General features: G+C 41.3%; 1 protein-coding gene and 1 pseudogene across 3 annotated transcripts in view; one reads left to right on the top strand and one right to left on the bottom strand.

Annotated features, from left to right (window-relative positions):
• Positions 1-22,891, bottom strand: part of PLCB1 (phospholipase C beta 1) — a 667,247-nt gene that overhangs the window by 90,778 nt on the left and 553,578 nt on the right. For all 3 annotated transcript variants that reach the window (XM_032419622.1, XM_032419621.1, XM_032419623.1), the window contains 4 exons: positions 19,393-19,525; positions 16,707-16,760; positions 13,500-13,719; positions 9,639-9,819 (listed from right to left, as the gene is read on the bottom strand). In XM_032419622.1, the coding sequence (XP_032275513.1) occupies positions 9,639-9,819; positions 13,500-13,719; positions 16,707-16,760; positions 19,393-19,525 (588 nt within the window). The remainder of the gene's footprint in view (positions 1-9,638; positions 9,820-13,499; positions 13,720-16,706; positions 16,761-19,392; positions 19,526-22,891) is intronic.
• On the top strand, positions 1,729-1,847 carry LOC116642119 (annotated as a pseudogene).

Below are 22,891 nucleotides of genomic sequence, written 5' to 3'. Positions count from 1 at the left end.
GTGAAGACAAATACCACAGCATGTCAGCTACTTTTTTTCTTAATGCAAAATATATCACTTCAGCATCCCTGACTTGTCAAATGGAATGCAATGAGTCCTGTAATTCCAGAGGGCACAAACGAAATGATCAGACTTGTGGGTTCTATTTTGGAATTTTCCTTCCAGCAGAATCCCTTCTGTTCCCTAAGTTTTTTAAGTTGATGCAAGTCAAAAGTATTATTTTCTTTGCCTTTGGGGATGGTTCTGTTTCCTAACTTCTTCCTTAATGTTACCTAAATAGTTACCAATTAACACATAAAAGTACATTAAGATATATTGTGTACACACACAAAAGAAAAACCAAAGTTTATTGCTTTAAACTGAAATCCCTCATTATTATTTTAATAGGCCCGAGGGTTGGGTCATCTCTGATTCTATAATTAAAGGAAACTAGCATTACTGTCAGAGGGAGACTTTACAAGCATTCTTGAACAAACTTTTTGTTTTAAAAATGAGGATACAGACACTAAAAGAGGTGAAATGATTTAGCTAATGTTATATAACTAAAAAAGGAAGTCATGTCTTCTCAGTTTAAATCCTCTGCAAATAGTCTTTTGGTAAAGAATGATGACTATCTTCTAGGCACCATGTTAAGTTTCCCTGGATTATTTTATTGCATCTCACATCCAAATTATGAGGGCTGTATGTAGATTATTGCCCTAATTCTCTACCACTTCTTGTATTCACACTTTTTGTAATGTCACTTGCAGGTCCCCTAAACAAGAGATAGAATCTATTTCCCTATCCCTTGAATCTGGACAAATCTTATGATTTGCTTTGACCAAAGAAGGAGGAAGAAGTTTATAAGACCTCTCAAAACACCTTGTCCATTTCCTCCTGCTCTCAAGTGGAATCCTTTTCAATTTCCACATGAACAAGCCCAGAGTAGCCTGCTGGATGATGAGAGATGTGGATCAGTCACCTGTCTTGACCCAGCCAACAGTCAGCCAACTTCCAGAAGCAGAGCCCTTAGGTGATGGGCAGCTGAACCAGAGAAACATGAATGACTCCAGCCAAGACACATGAATGAGCCCAGCCAAGATTAGAGGAGCCATTCAGTTGAGTCAAGCTCAAATTGCTACCCACAGAATCAAGAGCTAAACAAATTGTCATTTTAAGGCAATAAGTTTTGAGGTGTTTGTTATGCAACAAAGCTACCTGATAAAGATGGGCATACTCTTAGTAGATCTGTCTCACTTCACAACCTGTACTCTTAACCACTGTAAGCCCCTGAAGGCAGGGACTATGTTTAGGCTTATTCCACAGGAATTCCCCCACCAGTATGACCACAGGAGGCCTTCAATGACTTTTTTTTTTTTTAAAGATTTTATTTTTTATTTATTTGACAGAGAAGGAACACAAGCACAGGGACTGGGAGAGGGAGAAGCAGGCCTCCCCACTGAGCAGGGAGCCTGATGCAGAGCTCGATCCCAAGACCCCGGGATCATGACCTGAGCTGAAGGCAGACGCTTAACGACTGAGCCACCCAGGCGCCTCCTTCAATGACTTTTGATGCATGAATGGTTATATAAGTGTATTTCATACTCTCTAACTCACCCAACCTCCCCAAATAATAAATGAAGAGATACCACAGGAACTCTGTGGGTCAAAAGGAAAGGAGACAATCCAACAGAAAAGTAGGTGATGGATGTGAATGGGCAGTTTGTAAAAAGAAAAAAAAACTGTAATCTACAGCCAGTTAAGCTGACTATGCTCTTCCCTGGGGGCTTGGTGTGCATTGGTTGCAAACAGTAGTGTATGCAGCCCGTTGTTCGTAGCGGTTGCCCTAAGGGACCCTGGAGACAGCCCTTTCCAATGGACATTCAATTTTGATGGTACTATCCTCAATCTAGGCTCTAGACAGGTATTCAGAGTGCCTTTGGAAAGTCCCAGGGCACAGTGACCAGGGTCTATATTGGCCAAGTCACCATATCCATCAGTACCGAGGTGCAGAACAAGGAGCATGTGATTAAGGCCCTATTCAGGGCCAAGTTCAAGTCCCTGACCACCAGGAGAGCCACATTTCCAAGAAGTGGGGCTTTAATAAGTTTAATACAAATGAACTGAGGACATGGTGGCTGAAAAGCAGCTCATTCCAGATGGCTGTGGGGTGAAATACATTCCCAATCATGGCCCCCTGGACAAATGGTGCACTCAAGAGAGCCTTGGCACTGCCCTCTTCTTATTCATGCCCACCAATAAATCCTACTTCCTGTCCAAAAAAAAAAAAAAAAAAGGAATATAAATGGCCAATACACACATGGAACTATGCTCATTTCTGCTCATAATTAAAACAATAGAATTTAAGATAAAGATAATTTCTATCCACATATATATATGTGTATATATATATACATATATATATACCTCCAGAAGCAGAGCCACCATATATATATGAAAAGAACAACATCCACTCTATTAGGGTTACCCAATGGTGAGCAGGAAAATTGACAAATAAGAACACATTTTGACAATTCTTTCATTCTTTATTTCACTACTAAAGTCTTTTATTTATTTGTCATTTCTTATTTGGTGGAGAATATAAAGTTTTTCGGAAAGTTAAGTCATTTATTTATCAGGCAAAATAATCCTTTGTTAAAGCCAGAATATTGGAGGAAGACAGAGAATACTACCACAACTCAGTAGATTTACTTCCTGACACTGTAATTACTCCTGGCCCATATACTTCAGCTGGCTGACCATAGAAGGGAGAAAATTCAAGGTTGGCTTCTTTACAGGTTGCAACAGCAAACGGTGCTCATAGAAATCATCAAAAGGAAGGCAATGAGCTCCATCAAGCTGTAGCAGGATGTCAAAAACTGCAATACACATTTATATTTGAAGTCAAGATTTCCTAGTCAATTCAGGTATTACTAAAGAAAAAGTCTTGGGTGCCTGGGTGGTTCAGTTGGTTAAACGACTGCCTTCAGCTCAGGTCATGATCCTGGAGTCCCGGGATGGAGTCCCACATTTGGCTCCCTGCTCAGCAGGGAGTCTGCTTCTCCCTCTGACACTCTTCCCTCTCGTGCTCTCTGTCTCTCATTCTCTCTTTCTCAAGTAAATAAATAAAATCTTAAAAAAAATAAAAATAAAGAAAAAGCCTTCATTAAAAACAATGATTTGTGAACATTATCTCATTATTCCTCCTTATGCTTCTGTGAAGTGAGGATTATTCTTACATCCATTGGACAGATGAGAAAATGAAAGTTCAGAGTGGTCACACAGCTACTCAGTGGAAGAGCAGTGGCCAGAAATGACATTTGACTCTAGACCCCCACTCATCACTACTTACATCCTGATGGGCCATCCATTAGTAGCTGGTCAGGATTCACCCAGAGCTTTCACTGTGAAACACATCTTTCAATCCCCAGGATTGGCAGGGACTTGGGGAACTCAGTGGGTCTGGATACTAATGTTGGTTTAGGGCCCAAAAATGATTGCTAGTGAGATAAGTGGGAGGATGTATAAAAACAATAGCAGCCATTAATGTTGATGTGAAGGAAGGGAGAAATGAATGGGACTGGCACAAGTGGGAGACTTAAAATATGAGAAAGAGGAGAAAACATAGGGAGCAAAGCAAAACAAAACAAGCCTCTGCAAAGGATAAATAGTGTGGTAACTGTGAGAAAAAAAGAGGAAATCTTTTCTTGAAGCCATGAAAAAGAAGAAAAAGAGAGAAGACAAAATGGCGGGACCGCTGCAGTTGAGAACTCACCCCAGCAACATCACCATGGAGTCCAGTCCCCTCTCAGTATGCTATGGGTTTTTAAGCTTGAATATGATGTTGGGGCTCATTACTGACAGTCATCAAGAGCCCCCAGAGGGACCCCCTATGATTTTCTCTAACTTACCAAAGTCATTTCTATTTTTATTATTTTTTAAAGATTTATTTATTTATTTTAGAGAGAGAGAGGGAGAGAGGAAGTGAGTGGGGGGGAGGGGCGGAGGGAGAGGGAGAGAGAATCTTGAGCAAACTCCCTGTTGAGTGCGGAGCCCAACATGGGGCTCAACTCACGACCCCGAGATCATGACCTGAGCCAAAACCAAGAGTCAGACACTTAACCAACCTAGCCACCCAGGTGCCCCATACCAAAGTCACTTTTAAAATGAAAACCTAACCCTAATGGGATGACCAAACTCAGGGTCAACCTATGGCTGTTGATGAAAAACAGATTAAGTTAGAGCAGATTCCCCAACCTTATCCTTGGAACAGGGGTCCCCAACTGGGGTTCACAGATCCTCACAATATCTATGGAGAGACTTCAGGGAGTGCAAGAACTTGAATGGGGTTGGGGAATTTATATCTTTATTTTCACTCACCTCTAACTGAAAGTAACTGTTTTCTTCTGATGCCAGTATAGGCAGGAAATGACAGGAGTGATTTCCATAGGCCCTGTGCCTTTGGCACCAACAGGTATCCCTCCAGCTTGATCAAGCTGTGAATAATGGGGCACATGCTCTATTTCCCATTTCAACTAAAAGTAACTTTAGCCTTATTCCAAAAGGCATTTTGAGCAAAGATAAGGATCGATGGCTCTCAAATGGTGCTTCTATAACTTGAATGTGTAACAAGTCATCTGGGACTCTTATTAAAATGCAAATTGTGATCTAGCCGGTCTGGGGTGGGGCAGGAGACTGAATGTCTAACAGGCTCCCAGGTGATTTGGGACCCACACTTGCACAACCAGGCTGCAGAGCTATTTGGATAGAGAGTTTTAAGGGTAAAGATTCTTCTTTAGACAGGTATAAAAATGTCTTTGAAGCTATGCAGTCTATGAAGCTTGGTGTGCATTTTACACCTCCTGTGAACAATTACCTCAAAAATATTCTGTTGGTATTTATCAATTTACAGAGTTACATAAATTGCTCCCATATCCGGGTTTTCGTATTAATTTGCTGATACCTTTATTATTTCATTTATCATATGCTATTATAGCTTTGGGATACGTGCTCCCTGAGTGTGTGGTAACCACACCTTCTTCATCTTCATCTCCAGTGTTTTGCAAATACTAACTTTTTTTTTAAGATTTTATTTTTAATCAACCTCTACATCCACGTGGGACTCGTACTTGCAATGTGAAGATCAAGAGTCACATGCTCTACCAACTGAGCCAGCCAGGCGCCCCGCAAATATTGAATTTTTATTGAACGTTTGGTAGGGAGTTTATTGATGTAAAGCTTTCTTTCTTAATCCTTGAACTGTGGGTTCCAGCATTTGAAATGTATAGACCTTAACCTAAACACATCTGTATTTAATTCCCAAAGCAATTTTGGGAGATGAAATATCTTGTTTAATTTTCCTCATCACCCAAATACTCCTTTTTACCTGGGGCCTACTTGCTTTTTAATTACACTTCCATTTGTCTAATTTAGCCTGAGAGGGCTGTTCATAACTCGGATCCACAACCAAAGATAGAACTAACACTTCTGGGTGCTCTCGGTCAAAAGATTTCCTGGCAGAACAATTTCTGGTTGTTACAAATGGAGTGAGAGAAAGTTTTGACATGTGCCAGCTAAGGGCAGGTAGTAGAAATTGTGGATGCCTCCAAATGGCCATAAAACAAACTCTGTGTGGTTCTAAAGTCTAGGCGTTTAGGCCTTCACCTTCTTAACCAAAGAATACAACTGTGTTCAAAGACATCAGGACTTTATCTGAAACCAAATCCACAATCACAAAGGCGACAGGGTGAGTATTTTGAGTATATTTGGCCTGAAAGGGCAAGACCAGCTTAGACATGTGTGTATGTTTTTCTGAAAAACTCTTTAAAGCTTTTTTTTTTTTTTTAAGATTTTATTTATTCATTTGAGAGAGCAAGTGAGCGCGTGAGAGAGCGCGAGCAGGGGGGAGAGGCAGAGGGAGAGGGAGAAGCAGCGGGAGCCCGATGCGGGACTCGATCCCAGGACCCTGGGATCATGACCTGAGCTGAAGGCAGACGCTCAACTGACTGACTGAGCTGCCCAGGGGCCCCAAAGCTTTTATTATGGACACACTCATTCCTTCTTAGGGAGAAGCGAGTAGAAGCCCCTGTTGTTGGACTGCCACCTCCAGGAGGAGTTCCACTACCTCTCCAGTTCCAGTGTCCCTGCAGGGGAGTAATTTTCCACTTAGAAGCTCAGCTTGATCTTCCCTAGTTCCCAGCCCACCTTCCCCTCCAGGAGAAAAGCGGCTGAGCCACTCTCTGTGGCCTCCTCCAGTGGGATCTGATGTGGGGCCTCATGCCCAGGTGTTCCTCCTGTGATGCTGAGCTTGTGCAACTCTTCCCTGTGATTTCTGCAGCCATTTGTATTGCCCCCTGCTCCCCTAAAGGCCTTTCTGGCATGTCTGGGCTTCTGTTTTCATCCACATTCTGAATTCTTGGTTTGGGACTCTCCCATGACTCTCGAGTTTTCCTCTTATTCTGAATTACTGCGTCTCTCTCCTCGGGGAAGGGAATCTTGCCAGGGGCTGGAACTCTGGGGCAACTCAGGATGATTATGGATGGATTGCCTAGTCCTCCAAGTAATAGTCACCCTATTTGTCAAATGCAGTCATCTGCCAGAGAACCCCAGGACTTCTAACCCCTTGAACCACCATTCATCTGAACTCTGCTCTCCTGGAACCCTACTCTTCATCATGTACTAGAAGAGTGATCCTTGTAAAGGTTACTTCAGGTCATGTCGCTCCTCCATGCAAAACCTTCCAGTGGCGTCAACTTCACTCTGAATGAAACACAGAGGTCTACAACTCTAAGAGATCTGTCCCTAGCCCCAGAAGTCCCATCTCGGACAGCCTCAGACAGAGCCAGCCTGCTGGTCCCTCAACAGACAGCCCCATCCCTGACCCAGAGTCTTTGCATTTGCTAATCCTTCTGCTGTGCACAATCCAGCCTCATGTGTTTGTAGACGTCAGTCCTTCACTCCTAAGTCAGCTGCTGCCTCTTAGTGAATCCTTCCTGGTTACTCACTTTAAAATTTCAAAGCATGTTTCTCAACTTTCCCTCCATCCCCACTCCCTATTTCTCCATTTCTCATTGATTTTTCTCCGAACCCTTAGGACCACCTGACATACTATATATTTTACCAACTTTTTTAAAGCTTTTATTTATTTGAGAGAAAGAGAGAATGAACGATGGCAGGAGGGGGCAGAGGGAGAGGGAGAAGCAGACTCCCTGATGAGCAGGGAGCCCGACTCGGGGCTCGACCCCAGGATCCCAAGATCACAACCTGAACTGAAGGCAGACATTTAACTGACTGAGCCACCCAGGTGCCCCTTACCAACATATTTTGTTCATGGTCTGACCCCTCATCTAGAATGTAATCTCCATAAAGGCTCAGATTGTTGTCATTTTTTCCCCTCTTCTATTTGAAAATATTTACTGAGTAGGTATCTAATAAGTATTTGTTTAATGAATGCATGAATGAGGGTTTGTTTTTGACGTGATAAAAATGTTCTAAAATTGTGCTGATGGTTGTACATATCCATGAACATACTAAAGACCACTGAACTATACACCTTAAAGGAGTGAATTGCATGGCATATATAATAAAGCTGTTGAAGAGAAAGAGACAGTACAGTATCCCAGTCATTGTAATGAAGGAGTTGGCTGTGCATGTCCTGTGTGAGTAGATATGAGGTCATTATGATAAGTTTGGTTTGAAATCTGATTTACCAGAGGTATCTGCACAATGGTTAGAAAGCAGGGCCTCTAGAGTCAGAGGACCAAGGTTCAAATCCCAACCTCATCATTTTCTAGTTGTGAATTGCTCTGTTTTTTATTTGTAAAATAAGCGGACAATAATACTAAACTCCAGTGGTGGTTGTTGTAGGGATTAAATCAGACAATTTCTGTAAATGGTTTAGCACAAGGTATGGCCCCTATGGTGAATGCTTAATACATGGTTATTATTTTAATTTTTATTATTGTTGTTATTTTCTGGAGTACTATGGGTGAGGTACTGGAGAAAATCAGATGGCTGTCATGGTAGCAAGGTCTCAAAACCATTATTTCTCACTAAGATTTACTTTGACTTTCTCTGGCCTGTCAGGCAATCTCTTCCTTACACTGAACCTGATCTCTGACCTACCATTCCTTCATGGCTCAGATCTTATTTCAGTGGTTCACAGATAAGGCAGCCCCCGCACCCCCCAAATCAAGTGGATATTGTTAAAAATAAATCCTCAAGCCTTACATTTAGCGATCAGGCAGCAGTCCTCAAAGTGTGGTCCTGGGACTTCAAGCATCAGAATCACCAGCCCTACAAGAGGCCTAATGAATTGGAAATTCGGAGCAAGGACCAACAATCTGTGTTTTAACAGCCTTCCAAGTGATTCTGATGCATGCTGAAGTTGAAAATAACTGGCCAAGTGGAATCTGATGTTTGATAAGCTCCTCACGTGACTTTGGCCTACTCGTTTGCATATCATCACTGGGGAACCAGCACTAAGTCAACAGCATGACACTGAATCACCTAGTTTGCTGTGATGGCTAAACCATCCACCAATCGCTAAACCACCCACCCATCTCCAAAGCAGAAACATAAAAACACATACAAACTCTGGCTACACAACTTCAATTTCTATTAGCTTACTCATTTGTTTTGTTTGGGGCACAGGCTTGTTTTCAAGGCTACTTTATCATTTGATCATTTAATCTGTCACCACATATTTATCATGACCTCAAGGCATCAACAACAGTTGTCACAACCTTCGAGAAAACCTTTTGGAGGACAAAACTGATCACTAAGAGGGACTATGGCATTTCCTTCCACAGGGGGCCTCAGCAATTGGGTAGACAATATCCCAGACTGGCCAGACACTCTTCTAAATGCAGGAGAGTGGACAGTATTGTGTAGTGTCTGCAAGGCCCATTGACACCAAAAATAGTGAATATTTATTTGTAGCATGTTGTTAATTTTCTTGAACCAAAATAAGCATTGTTTTTTTTATTAATTCCTTGTGAGAGTTCAAAGAATCTCCCCCCAAAAAACTATAATAACCCCAAAATAAGTTAGTGAAAATGAAACAATAAAACATAGCATCATTGGGGAACAGAGAGGAGCTTGGTGAAGACGCTGGAAGAGTGGAGCTTATAAAATATTAGTGTGGCGGACACTAGGTGCCCTTATGCAATGTCAAGTTCTAAGAAGTTATTTTGTTGCTTTTTAAAGCCCAGGTACTGGGTTTTGATTGTGTTTTTAAGTTAAGCACGCATTAAAGCACACCACAATATGTATCGGAGAAATGCATCTTACCTCTCTCTATAACCTGGCATCAAGATAAGATTATTGGCTAAGGAAGCCAGAGGAAGGTGCCAGCCAGACCCGCCACTGTCTCTATTTTTTTTTTTTTTTAAGATTTTATTTATTTATTTGAGAGAGAGTGAGTGAGGGAGAGAGAGAACAGGAGCAGGGGGAGGGGGAGAGGGAGAAGCAGACTCTCCGCTGAGCAGGGTAGTCTTGGGACTCCAGGATCATGACCTGAGCCGAAGGCAGCTGCCCAATCAACTGAACCACCCAGGAGTCCCCACTGTCTCTCTTTAAAGTTATCCAAGAGCATCAAGAGTTTTCTATAGAAAAGAGGGTTCCAGCTATACAAACACAACAGCATTTCTTGGGCTTACCAGTTTAATATGTTCTCGCTTCTGGTATTTTTCACTATAATACTGCTCTTGTCGAAGATTAAGCAGCTGCTGCTGTTGTTTGTCCTTCAAGTCTATTAACTTTTGGGTCATTTCAGCATCTAGGGCAGCAAGATCTTGCTCAATCGTTGATGAACCATGGTCAGGACTGCTGGGATCTGATCTGCAGAGACACAGAGCTTGACTCACAAAACAGGCAGGTCATAACAAGGTGGAGGGAACATTGCATACCACAGTTCCTCCTAGATAGAGTGTTGTGTTGGGAAATAAATGTTTTAACAAACCACTTGAGATAGAGGCTGATACCCTAAGGACAAGCTTAGCAGTGGAGGGTCTCCAAACACAGAGTGGATGACATTTGTGAGATTTCATGTAGGGACAGAGAAAGAAAGCCAGGAGGCTGGGGACCCTGTGGTAGTGGTGGAGAGAATGATAATCCTCCCACCCCCGCCTAGGGAAAAACAATGTCTAATAAGGATCTTTTAAGGCTTTTATCTTTTAATTTTTTAACAAGACATGTATAATGTAATTCTCGGCTACTTAATGTCCTATAACGACTTCAGTACACTCGACATTGATTGGATTCTGTCAGGAGAGTTTAAGAGGTGTTGAATTTTGCATCTGGGTGATGGATAGAAAACAGAGAGCATGTGCAGACCCCTCCCCCAGCTGACATGTTCTGTTTCTTGACATCTTTTAATAGCAAAGATACATTATTAAAATAAGTTTCTTTGGGGGATGTACCAACTTCATGGATAGCTCTACCCAAAATGGCACTTTCCTCCAAATGGTTAAGTTACAAGAGAAAGGAGGATGCGTGAGTTCATTGAAAAATACTTATTGAGTGCTTACTCTGTGCACAGTGACTTTCTTTGAGTTGTTCATAGTCAGAGAATTATGCAGATTTTGAGAAGTTTAGGAGTAATCTTGAAATAAATCAAAGCAATTCTCACTAACTTATTATGCTAAAACATATGGTGTGATTCCTTCAAATTTTGTGCTCTTACTTTTTTTAGGGCACACAGAAAAGGAGATGGTGTTGGGAATGGGGTACTAAGAGCAGGTCTGTTTTCTTCATTCATATGGAAACTTCTGCAGAAACAAAACTAAACCACCTAAGATATCTAGCACATCAGATTCTGCCTCCATGTTTTTCGCTTGTGGCCAGGCGGAACAGGTGGAAGTTTCTTGAATCAGCTGGCCCTAATTCCTGTTGCTTTCACTTTGACTTAGGCCAGCATTGATGGTACCTCAGGAGAGGCAGTTGGTTGAAGTTGGTGTTAGGATCCTATTGTGGCAAATAAGGGATGCAGAATTCCCTCAAAAGTTTCTATTTGCATTTTAATGTGCAATGCTAAATGAGAATGAACACTCTGCAAGGCTCAGGGCACCTGATACATCAGAATGGCATGGCAGCATTGAGGTGGCCGTCCATCCTGGCATGAATACAAGATGATTTGTCAATATCACAATAAGTAGCATCAGCGAGGTGACCTCCATCTTGGCCTGAACATGAGATACATTTATTGTCTTTGGTAGCAGGAAGTCAGTGTAACCAGAACATACAGGCATCCCTTTAATCAGCCACAACCACCACAACCACCACAATCACCACAGCAGAGGCCACAGGTCAACAGTTACTGACCATGCAACATTTACCAGGCACTCTCTACTTTTGGTTTTCACAGCAACCCAACAAGTAGGTGTGGCCATCTCCAGTTTGCATTTGAGGAAACTGAGGTTCAGTGAGACAATCTGCCTAAGGACACAGTAGGGGGGAGCCCAGAGCAGCTCATCAAAGGACAGACATCTAGAGTAAGGCAAAGGCTGTGCTGTTAAAAACAACACAAACACTGCATGCCCGTGATTGATCTGCTCTTTCCAGGATGTGGAAAGCTCAGTTGAGACAGTGGGTATTTTAATAAGAAACTAACCTAATGGACAATAATTCCCATTTATTACTCTGAGGTATTTTCAGGATTTTAATGTGTATCAAAGGTGATGGGAGAGAGATGGACATAATCAGACCTCAGTGCTTTGCCTCTTAAAGAGAAGTTTCTCTTGATGTACCTCTTTTGATACTAGATGCTTAGGGATTTTTGTTTATTTATTTTTTGAAGAAAAATATAAAAAAATAACCAAGGAAACAGTGTTTCTGTATCTTCTGTAAAAAGAGGGTTGAAGACATTATCCCCTGTTTTCTACTACTTACTGTATAAGATCCATGAGATGAATTCTGTAATTTAATACCAGGAAAATGTTTGTCACTCTTAGAAAAACAAGCAAGTTTGCTTTAATCAGATAAGGAGAATTATCTAGCCCATATTCCCTTTTCTCAGAAACTAAGAGCTAAAATTCAGTGTTCAAGGATAGAAATTACATTAAATGGCTGATACCATCCAGTAGAAATATAACATGGGCCACGTATTTGATCTTTTCCACATATGTGATTTAAAATTTTTAGTGGCTAACTTGAAAAGTAAAAAGAAGTGAGTGAAATTAATTTTAATAACACATTATATGGAGCCTAGTATACCTAAAATATTATCATTTCAACATGTAATTAAAGTAAAATCAATGTAAGTCAATATAAAATATGAGCTATTTTACGTTCTTTTTTTTTTAATAAAGTCTTTGAAATTTGGTATGTATTTTAGACTTACAGCACATTTCAACTTCCACAAGCCACTTCTCAAGGGCTCAAAAACCACATGTGGCTAGTGGCTGCCATATTAGACAGTGGGTCTTGATAACTGGTAGCCACTCAGATTGTGTGTATGTGTGTTGCTTCCCTTTTTCTATTTTCATAGGATTTTTACATAAGTCTTCTACGATGAATTACTTCCATACTCTATTAGAAGTTTTCAGGACATGACCTCTAGGTAAACAAATATGTGAATAAACAAACACATATATATCACTACAACAGAAATTTAGAAGTTTTAGGCCAAGCTTTTCCCGAACCATTGTGTAACTGTGTAATTGTAATTGTGTAAATGTTTTGAGCTTTTGGCTTCCTCCCTGAAGAAGTGGCAGCAGTTCACCTCGATGGCTTCTAAGACTATTCTAATTCTAAGAAATAGTGATGTTGTTGCTTTTTAAAACCCAACTACTGGGTTTTGATTGTGCCGTTAAGTTAAGCACATATTCAATCGTATGTCACAATGTGGATCTGAAATTGCCTCTTACATCTCTCTCTAACCTGGCATCAAGCTAAGATTATTCCGTAAGGAAGTGAAAGAAAGGATGGAATAGAGCCTATCTGACTCAGCTCAGTGGCAGGTGGCTTGCATGATCACGTAGTTCCCTGCACTGCCATGCTAGCTACTTATGGGTGATAACTGCAAAGGTCATGGTCACTGCTGTGTCCCCAGGGCACACAGTAGGCACTCAATAAATGTTGGTTGAATGAATGTGTGAGAGATGCTTCTCCTTGTCAAGGTCCGGGTACATGGGGCTAAGGGGACCCCTAGACCCAAACACAAGGGTTGCCTGTACAAGCCTCTGTGGGTTTCAGCAAAGGCAGCTCTTTTCTATAACAAGTCACCTCTTCAACTAGGTTCTAGAACACAGCAAAACTGTACCCCTGCCAGGTTAACAGCTGTAATATGGGAAGTCAGCCAACTGGTATTGGGCCCACAGGCCAGAACCCAAGGGTAGGACTTCCTGTATATCTATTCTTAGGAGGCAGGCAAATAAAGAAATTTAGTCCACAAGCAAAACTGAGCTGAGGTGGCCTTCCTTCTTGCCCTGGATCCAAAATATGGTGTAAAATACTGAAAAATCCACGTAAAGGACTCTTTTCCTTCACACTATGAAACAAAGTAGAAATACTCAACTTACTTTTTCTTACTGTCCTTTTTGGCTGTCTTTTCCAAAGCTGCCCTCCTTCTCAAGTAGTCATTCTGAATCTCATTATACTTTGTAGTGTGTTCTTTGATTAGGTCAGTGGTTTTCTTGTGGTGTCTTTTAACCAGGTCTTTCATTTCTTTGTAGTGCTTCTTTTGAAGTTTCACAAACGATTTCTGCTGCTTTAGCTCTTCGATGGTCTGGGCTTCCACTTCTGCAACAAATGAGTATAAGAGCTAACAGACGTGGAAGGACTGCAAACACAGATGTAAAGAGGAGTAGCAACCTGCTTCTCAGGCAATATTTGTTTGATCCCAGCCAACTGGAGCTTCCTAGCAGAGCTTGGATGTCAAACGTATCTTGGTTCCAGGCTGGCACTTGGTAACTTCTGCGATTCCATCACCAAATTTCTCAAAGACCCAATTTCCTAACTCATAATTTTTTTTGGAAAGTTTGGCTTCCCTAGAAACAGAGCCTGAGGGTGGTGGGATTCGAGTGTATGTGACTTACTGAGAAGGGCTCAGGGGGAGGAAGAGAGTGCAGCAGACAAGGAAGGGGAAGGAGCTGAGCAATGGTATGGTCTCCGCAGGAGCCTGGCTTCTGCCTGTGGGTGGGAGCTCTGGAGGATGACAGAGTGGGTCTCACCTTGAGGCAAGAAGACCAGCCTTTTGCACATTGAGAAGGTCAGGGAAGGAAGGCATAACCTCCTGGTGAGGGGTCTTCCTCTGGGCTTAGGGCAATTTTAAAGAGAAGGGGAAGCTATGAGCTGTTAGCAGCAACTCTCAACCACAGCTGGAGCATGTGGGAAAGGGATGGGCACCAACAGGATCCACTTTAAGGGCCTCAGTATTTCCACTACTTGTTAGGGTTGTTGTGATGACGAAATGAAAGAATCATGCAAAGTACTGAACACACTTTCTGGCAGTGTGCCTGTTGAGGCTTAACAAATGATCGTACATACAGCACGGTCTCGAAGGGGCACTCTTCACACCAGAGACTTTGTAGGTTTGGATTTATCACAACAGTGTTCCAGGAAAAAGCACCGAAGTGGGGGCAGGTCCCTTGATGGGATTTGCCCAAAGGCACCATCAGGGTTAGTGGTAGCATCCATTACTATGAGGTATTTAATCCAGTGCTTAGAAAACATGTAATGTGACAGATCTGGACCTTAAAACGTTCTGTATTTTACCGACATAGTTCATCAATTCTAGAATACGCATTTTAAAGTATGCAAACATTTCTGAAATTAAGATGCTTTGTACAATCACAACTTGTTGGTGCTTTTCTTTCTTAGCAATCCATGAATAGTGGGGTGCCTTCAAATTGATGGTGTCTTAACTTCAATGAATTATCATTTGTTTGGACCTGACTTAAGTCACAATTCACATGTTTCCATCCTTTCATTTGAACTTTCTGCTTCTGGGAACAAAAATATGTTATCATAAATATTTAGAACTGTCAGGAGACTCAGAAATAATATATGCCATGAACAACAACAGACCTGAATAGAAATGAGTTATCTAGTGGATAAACACTGAAATCAGAATAATAATTCATGTGCTTCAATGCTAAGGTCATTAAGCAATTGAAACATGTTCCCCTTTTTTATAATGTGTCTATTCTCCTGACATTCGATTCCTTTTGAGAAAGAGGCCAGGAAGAGAATCAGGTACATTTATCTAATGGTTTCCCTCAGGCCCAAATGGACTCATTATGGTTGCATAATAACTTATTATGCTACGAATTTATAATCCTAAGGAATTGCTACATTTTGGGTAACAGATTCAATCCCACTTCATTAAAATGGTATAGAGCACTCCAGCAACAGCAGGTTTAGCAAGAGGGTTCAAGATGTTCCAACCTATGATTAAAAAAAAAATTCCACAGGAAGTACTATTTTTTTTAAAAGTCTGGGATAAAAGGCTATTCTTTGAATAGGCTCTTAAGCATAAAGGGAATGTTCATTTACATAAAGAAACAAGTATCACTCATAAACAAGCCACCCAGAGATCCTCACCGCTAATAACTTTGGTACATATCCACTGTCTTTTCCCTACACATTTATGTATTTTAAAATAACATTGGACTGTCTCTTGTTTTATGTGTTAACATTATATTGTTGCCCATGGAATTAAATCTTTTAGAACATGTTTTAATACATTCCTCAAGTAATTATTCGATGCAGATTTTACATATTGGTGAAATATACACACATAAAAGTGCATAAATCATAAATCCACCCCCCTATACATTTTCCCAGAGTGAACAGACTTTCGTAACCACCACTCAGATCAAGATCAGAATATTATCAGTGCCCCGGAGATCCTCTTTTTGGGTTTTGCATTCTCTCTCCCCTCCCAAGTATAATCCGAATCCGTGTTTCTAACGGACGGATTCATTTTGCCTGTTTTTAGCTGTACGTAGCAGGAATTACAAAGAATGTGCTCTCTTGTGTCTGGCCTCTTTACCCCCACATTGTGCATGTGAATTTTATCCATGTTGTGTATGATCATAGCTTATTTATCCCTACAGCTGTACCCTATTTTATTCTGTGACTATACCACTATTTATTTATCTACACTACTGTTTATGGACATCTGGATTGTTCATAGTTTTTGGCTATTACCAAGAGTGCTGCTTTTGGTGAACATGTGTTTGCATTTCTTCTGTGTATTGGGCCAAATATTGTAAACATTTCGAAGATTCTGCTACATGCTGCTCATTGTATTAAAGAAATTGCGTACCAGTTTTGGTCCCACTAGTTTAAGGAACTAACCAAATATAAATTATTTTCCAACGGGATCATAGTTCTTAAACATTCTGTATTTTGTGGTCCCAAATGGTTCACATCCTGCATTTCTAAAATACGGCTAATTATCAGTACTTTGGGAAGGTGTGTATTCCTGTTCCCTGGGTCATATTTCCTGTATGAAACTATCCTTTGATTCTAATATTGATATCTTATGAAATTATATTATTTTTATACCAAGAGTCCTATCCACCAAATATGGTTACTTTTCTGTGATGACATGATTACATTGTGTAATGTGGCTTGAACTAGGATTATTTATCTGTGGATGTTTTCAGAAAAGAAATATTAATGATGTTATTTTTCAGAGATGAGAGGCAATCTCTCTCTAAATACTTACGCTGTATAATATTAAGCTGCCTAATTCCATGGGGTAAGAAGGTGGCATTTACCTGTTAAAACACTCTGAATAAGATCTTCTGTTTTGGCAGGTGCCTTTACAGAACCTGAAATAAAGAGACAAAAGAAATAGCCTCCTTTAACTTTAAAAAGTGTGTTCTTCCCGTAAAACAACTAAGTTTGGCCCTTGAGTCTAAGTCTTTTTATGGAGAAATAACAAATTCTAGGAGAAAATCACTCACAAAAAACCCCCTTGGAAGCAATGTCTTCATTTTGTTACTTTGAGGCAAACCTAATTAAATGCAAGTCTATATGCTCCATTTACAGACAGAAAGGACATCCCTCCACTTTGACTCAAAACGGTCAACAAATTCCATTTTAACAATGCTACTGCCACCTTTTGGGAAGATCAGGAATGGCAAGTGGACTTTTTTTTTTTTTTTAAAGATTTTATTTATTTATTTGACAGAGAGAGACACAGCGAGAGAGGGAACACAAGCAGGGGGAATGCGAGAGGGAGAAGCAGGCTTCCCGTGGAGCAGGGAGCCCGATGCGGGGCTCGATCCCAGGATCCTGGGATCATGACCTGAGCCGAGGGCAGACGCTTAACGACTGAGCCACCCAGGCGCCCCGTGGAATGGCAAGTGGACTTTTAAAAATCAAACGCTGACCTGCAGGCCGTAATAACTGAGGCAGGCAAGATCCACTGGGGGATACCAAAATTATCAGATAAGTTGAAGGACAAAAAGGATATTTTCATAGGCTCAAAGAATCTCCCCCAAGACAACTATTATCTATAAAAGGGAAATGAGAACTTTCAGTTTAAAAACCCGGCCAGCTCCACCTCAACCAAGTGCTCCAACATCGTCGATAATGAGAAATACTAACATCAGGTACCCCTGATATGATGCAGTGAGAGGGACAGTTTTGTCTCTGTGATATTCTCACCCAAAATGCAAAACTTCACTCTAATTGCGAGAAAACATCAGACAAACCCAAATTGAGGGATATTGCACAGAAGAACTGACTAGTACTCTTCAAAAGTGTCAAGGTCATAAAAGACAGGACAGACTGAGGGACTGTCATAGATTCAAGGAGATTAAGGAGACATGACAATTAAATACAATGTGGGATCCTGAGTTGGAACCTGGAGCAATAAGAAGACATTAGTAAAGGGGCGCCTGGGTGGCTCAGTTGGTTAAGTGTCGGACTCTTAATTTCAGCTCAGGTCTTGATCTCAGGGTCATGAGTTCAAGCCCCACATTGAGCTCCATGCTGGGCGTGGAGCCTACTTAAAAAAAAAAAAAGAAAAAGACATTAGTAGAAAGCAGGTGAAGTTCAAATGAGGTCTGTGCCAATGTTAATATCCTGGTCTGATAACAGCACCATGATTCTGAGAGATGTTAACCCTAGAGAAGAAGAGATCAGTTTTGCGATTCTGTGCCATTTTTAAAAGTGATTCTGTAAGTCAAATTATTTCAAAACATCAAGTTAAAAAAATCAAGTGCTAAAATGCCAAATTTTCTTTTACTCTTCAAAGCACAAGACTATATTTACTCATATATTTAAATGACTTATTTATATTCCAGAAGCACTCAAAATGTTTGTATTTGGTATATAAAACTCTTCATTTGAAAATATCACTCTTTATGATCAAATCATCTTCTTACCGTTATTGATCTCAACAACCTTCTTAAAAGCACAGGGCCCAGTTCATGCACACTTGATACAAATTCAAAATGATTTGCTCTTTTAAAAATCCCACTCTCCCTCATGAGAAATGCCCTTTCCCTTCCAAACAAAAAAATCTGGATTTCGTCACTGCCATGCTGTAGTAGGACGAGGAAGGAAGGAGACAAGGAAGACATAACTTCATGGAAGGAAATTCTTCTCCCTTTTATTTCCTTTATATTAACCCATTCAACAAAAAGTGATCAAGGACACGCTATTCCTCAGGTCTGTGCAAAGGAAGCATCAAACTGAAGCCTGGGGACCCTACCATCTACTGGGGAAAGGGGACATACATAGGAGAGAGAATTGCCTAAAGCAGTCTTAGATCAAAGGTCAAAGTTAGCTGCACAGAAATCAAAGGATTTTTCTAAGGAGTGAGACAAGAGTGGACCTTTGGTAGGAATAGAGTTGAAAGCAAGAACTGGGATCATAGGGAACTGTGTCCATCCTGACTTCCTTCTTCACTAGCTATGTGGCCTTCAGGAAGTACTTCTCCATCTTAAAACCAATTTCTTCATCCCAATGGGGATAATGACAGAAGCTACCCTCATAGCCCTGGCACTAGGGTGAAATGAGTCAATCCACTTGAAGGGCTGAAAAGAGTGCTCAGCACATGGTGGACACCCAAGGCCATTGAAAAATAAGTTGGAGAAAGATGGAAAGGAATTCTTGGCATTGTAAGGTAGAGCTAAGAATGAGCTTGTCAAGCATAGCTCTTTATAAGTTGCATGAAGAACCCTTCACAAACCCTGCCCCCACATGGATTATAACTGATCACTAAACAGACATGGAGATCTGGGCGATGGTTTGTTGTAGCTTCATAAGATGATAACTTATGTTACCATAAGATGAGCACTCATGAATCTCTCTTGGCATTCATTCATTCATTCCACATTTCTGGAGCTCCTCCTACGTCCTTGCATCTTTGCTCATGCTATCTCTTTGAATGGCACAAATAAATTGGAGGCTCTTAGTCATGTCATATAGCTCTCTTTTCAGAGTGTTTACCTGGAGCTGGTTGGCTGTGGAGAGCCTGGGAGGGTGGTTTGGGTGCCAGGGATGTAGTGTGATTCACTCCGTTTTCTGCTGGAGCTGTCCTGGCTTCACTCGGAACTTCCGATGGTGTTTCCCCAGGATCAGTCTATAATCATAAACATCATTTCATTTTCCACATTTTCTACTGTTCTTTTATGACTTTCTTAAGCCAACAAGGCTACATTTGATTTAGCATTTTCACAACTCATCTGGGGTCTGAAATATCAAATTGAAACTGTCTGGAAAGCAGGATAAAAATAGCATGGTGTTGAACCATGACCCCAGTAGGTTAATTATATTAAAAAGCCCCGATTTGTACACTTTTCAATGCCCATGCCCCTTTGTAGTGCCCTCCCACATGGATATAACCATGTGATTTGCTTTGGTCAAATGAGACAGTAGCAAATTTGCTGCAAGCGGAAGATTGAAAAGGTATTTGCGAATTTTCCCTCTCTTTCTCAGACCCCTGCTACAACTGTGGAGGATGAGACACCATGTGGAGGAGAGCTGGGTCATCTAGGCAAGGATCTCCTAGACCAGCCAGGCCCAGCTGACCACAAATACGTGAGGGAACTACCCAGCTAACCAAATGACTCATGAAAAATAGTGAGTCATTGTTGATGTTGTAAGCCACTGAATTTGGGCGTTGTTTGTTATGCAGCAGTAGCTAACTGGTGCAGTGGTTTCAAGCACAGATTTTGGAGTCAAACTTACCCAGGGTCAAAATCTGGCCTTGCCACTTATTTTAAAGATTTATTTATTTATTTAAGAGAGAGGGTGGGGGATAAGCAGGAGGAACAGAGGGACAGGGAGAAAAAAATCTCAAGCAGACTCTGTGCTAAGCACAGAGCTCAATGTGGGGCTCGATCTCACAAACCTGAGATCACAATCTGAGCCAAAACCAAGAGTCAGATGCTCAATGGACTGCACCAGCCCGGCACCCCTGGCCTTGCCACTTGTTAGCAGTGTAGTATTGGGCAAGTCACTTACTTCTCTGCCTCAATTTCCTCATCTTTATAGATGAAGATGTGTCTGTACTGGGTGTCATAATATTACGTACACTGTAAGGTTGTTTAAAGGATCAAATAAGTTAATAGTTATAAAATGCTTAGAATAGTTCCTGGCACAGAGTGAATAGATATGTCTAAAATAAATAAAGCTTTTAAGTTTGTACAATACTACCAGTAAATAATAATAATAAGTGCACTGGAATTTATGAAATCTCTACTCCATTCCTTCCAGCAGCTAGTCCACTGTGTTCTATGTAGAATAAACATTAATAAATGTTTGTTGAATAAGTGTTGGTCTTTATAAAATAATTGCTTCAGTAGTCATCACATACCATTGCAATGATGCATTTCAATTCTGAAATGCCCCGCAACACTTTTCTTAGAATTGCCATCCAAGTTCATGGCAGACATTACTGAAAATGGCTATCCCAATATTCTACTTGGTAGTACGTGAAAAATATATATTAGGAAATAGCTAGAAGTCATTTGGAGCCCAACCTTGTGATATTTTGTCATGTAATTACAGACAGCAGAAGGTCATATGAAAACATTTTTATAAAATGTAAGATGAGAATGATTGTCACAAGTGGCTTTGACTCTGTCCCCCAAAAGCATCGTTAAAACACGAGTTCCAAAACTGCTTCCCGTGATGGCAGAACTTATTTCAATGCAACAAATCACCCCAACTTATCTACCATGGCCTGCTCATGGCTAGTGGTATTGAAGTGCAAGTGATGAGCCCTGGGACACGTGGCTGGGAATGAAGTGGGGAAGGCAGGAACCTAAAGGGGGAAATGAGCCAGCCTACAGAACTCACCATGGCAGAACACTGCTTTTTGAAAAAAATGGCTACTTTGGATGGGTAAGTCCTACTCTGCTTGCATTATTAAGTTACATCCTTCAGGAAAATTCTCCCTAGAAGCATTATGCCAAAGGGAGGGATTGCATATTTTTTGTTCACCAAGAAATTGCAAAGTGGGGGTTCCTGGCTGGCTCAGTTAGAGGGGCATGTGACTCTTGATCTTGGGTTGTGAGTTCGAGCCCCACATTGGGGGTAGAGATTACTTAAATAAATAAAACTTAAAAAAAAATTGTAAACTGGAGGCATGGGGTCCAAACACAGTGCATGGAAATGTTTTCTTTGGCTCACCCAAGGTTGCCAAAGATTTTAATGAAGGAGATTTTATGTTAATAAAACGAATTTCTTACCTTTCTTTTTTTTTTTTTTAAGATTTTATTTATTTATTTGACAGGGAGAGACACAGCGAGAGAGGGAACACAAGCAGGGGGAGTGGGAGAGGGGGAAGCAGGCTCCGCGCTGAGCAGGAAGCCCGATGTGGGGCTCAACCCGAGGACCCTGAGATCACGACCTGAGCCGAAAGGCAGACGCTTAACGACTGAGCCACCCAGGCGCCCCATTTCTTACTTTTCTTGAAAAATCAGATCGGCAATGCTGGGCCCGCGTTCCCCACGTTGGGCTAGAATGGAGTGGTTTCTACCCCTCTTAGGATGGTTCCCTCTTTACTCATTTAGGCTTTACCTGTCTCACTCCTGCAGGCATTTGGGTTTGTGGGACACTTGAGAAGAAATATCATAGATGTTTGGCCACAAAATTCATAAAGGAGATGCATGTACATTGCACAGGATGGACTGAAGTAAAGGGAATGTGGGAAAGGGCCCTGGGACATCAGCAGGACCTGGTCCTCTGGGTAAAATAAGGTAAGAGAAAGCTTCCCAGCCTTCCCAGCGTCCCAGCCTCCCAGCCTGCAGTCACCAAACTCAGCTGCCTGGGACACGGGAGGAGGGTACTCCTGTTCCATGGGCATCCGACCTTCCCCATCTATATCCAGGCAGGTTTCTGGAACCATGTGGGAGATAAATCACATTTTTTCCCAATGTAACAGCGGGCTAAAATTAGCCCTCTGGAGAAAGGGTAAAAGAAAATTCTGAGGGAGGTAAAAAGAGGTGATGGCAGGCCAGCTTTCATGAAGGCAATAGTATGTGGTTTTTTTGGCAACGAAACTTAGTGTCTTGGAGGTATCAGGCTGGAAGTGTGTTCAAAATGAATCCTGCAAGCCTATTTTCTCCTTGTATCAGGTTTGCAGACATTCCATGTAGTTGTGCGCCCTTGGGAAGCCAAGTTCTATCATCAACTTGAGTCAGGTTGAAGGAAAAATAAATCTCTGCTTATAAGGTTGTGCAAGACAAAGCCCTACATCCCAGAAACTGACATAATGTATCAATTCAGAGAGGTTTTTTTTTTTCTTTTTTAAGGCCGATAAATGTTGAATAAACATGCAGGCAAACACGTTACAGTTATAACTGATGATAAAGAGACCACCAAGGTTTGGCGCTGGATTTTGAGGTAAGCTTCCTGCCTCCAGGAAGGTGGATTGCACTGCAGAACTCCAGGGGGCGCCATTCACACCGTACAGTCTTTTTTTTTTTTTTTTTTTTTTAAA

Source organism: Phoca vitulina, unplaced genomic scaffold (genome assembly GCF_004348235.1).
Source record: "Phoca vitulina isolate PV1807 unplaced genomic scaffold, GSC_HSeal_1.0 scaffold22, whole genome shotgun sequence".
Classification (NCBI taxonomy): Eukaryota; Metazoa; Chordata; class Mammalia; order Carnivora; family Phocidae; genus Phoca; species Phoca vitulina.
This window is presented reverse-complemented; position numbering and strand designations above follow the sequence as displayed.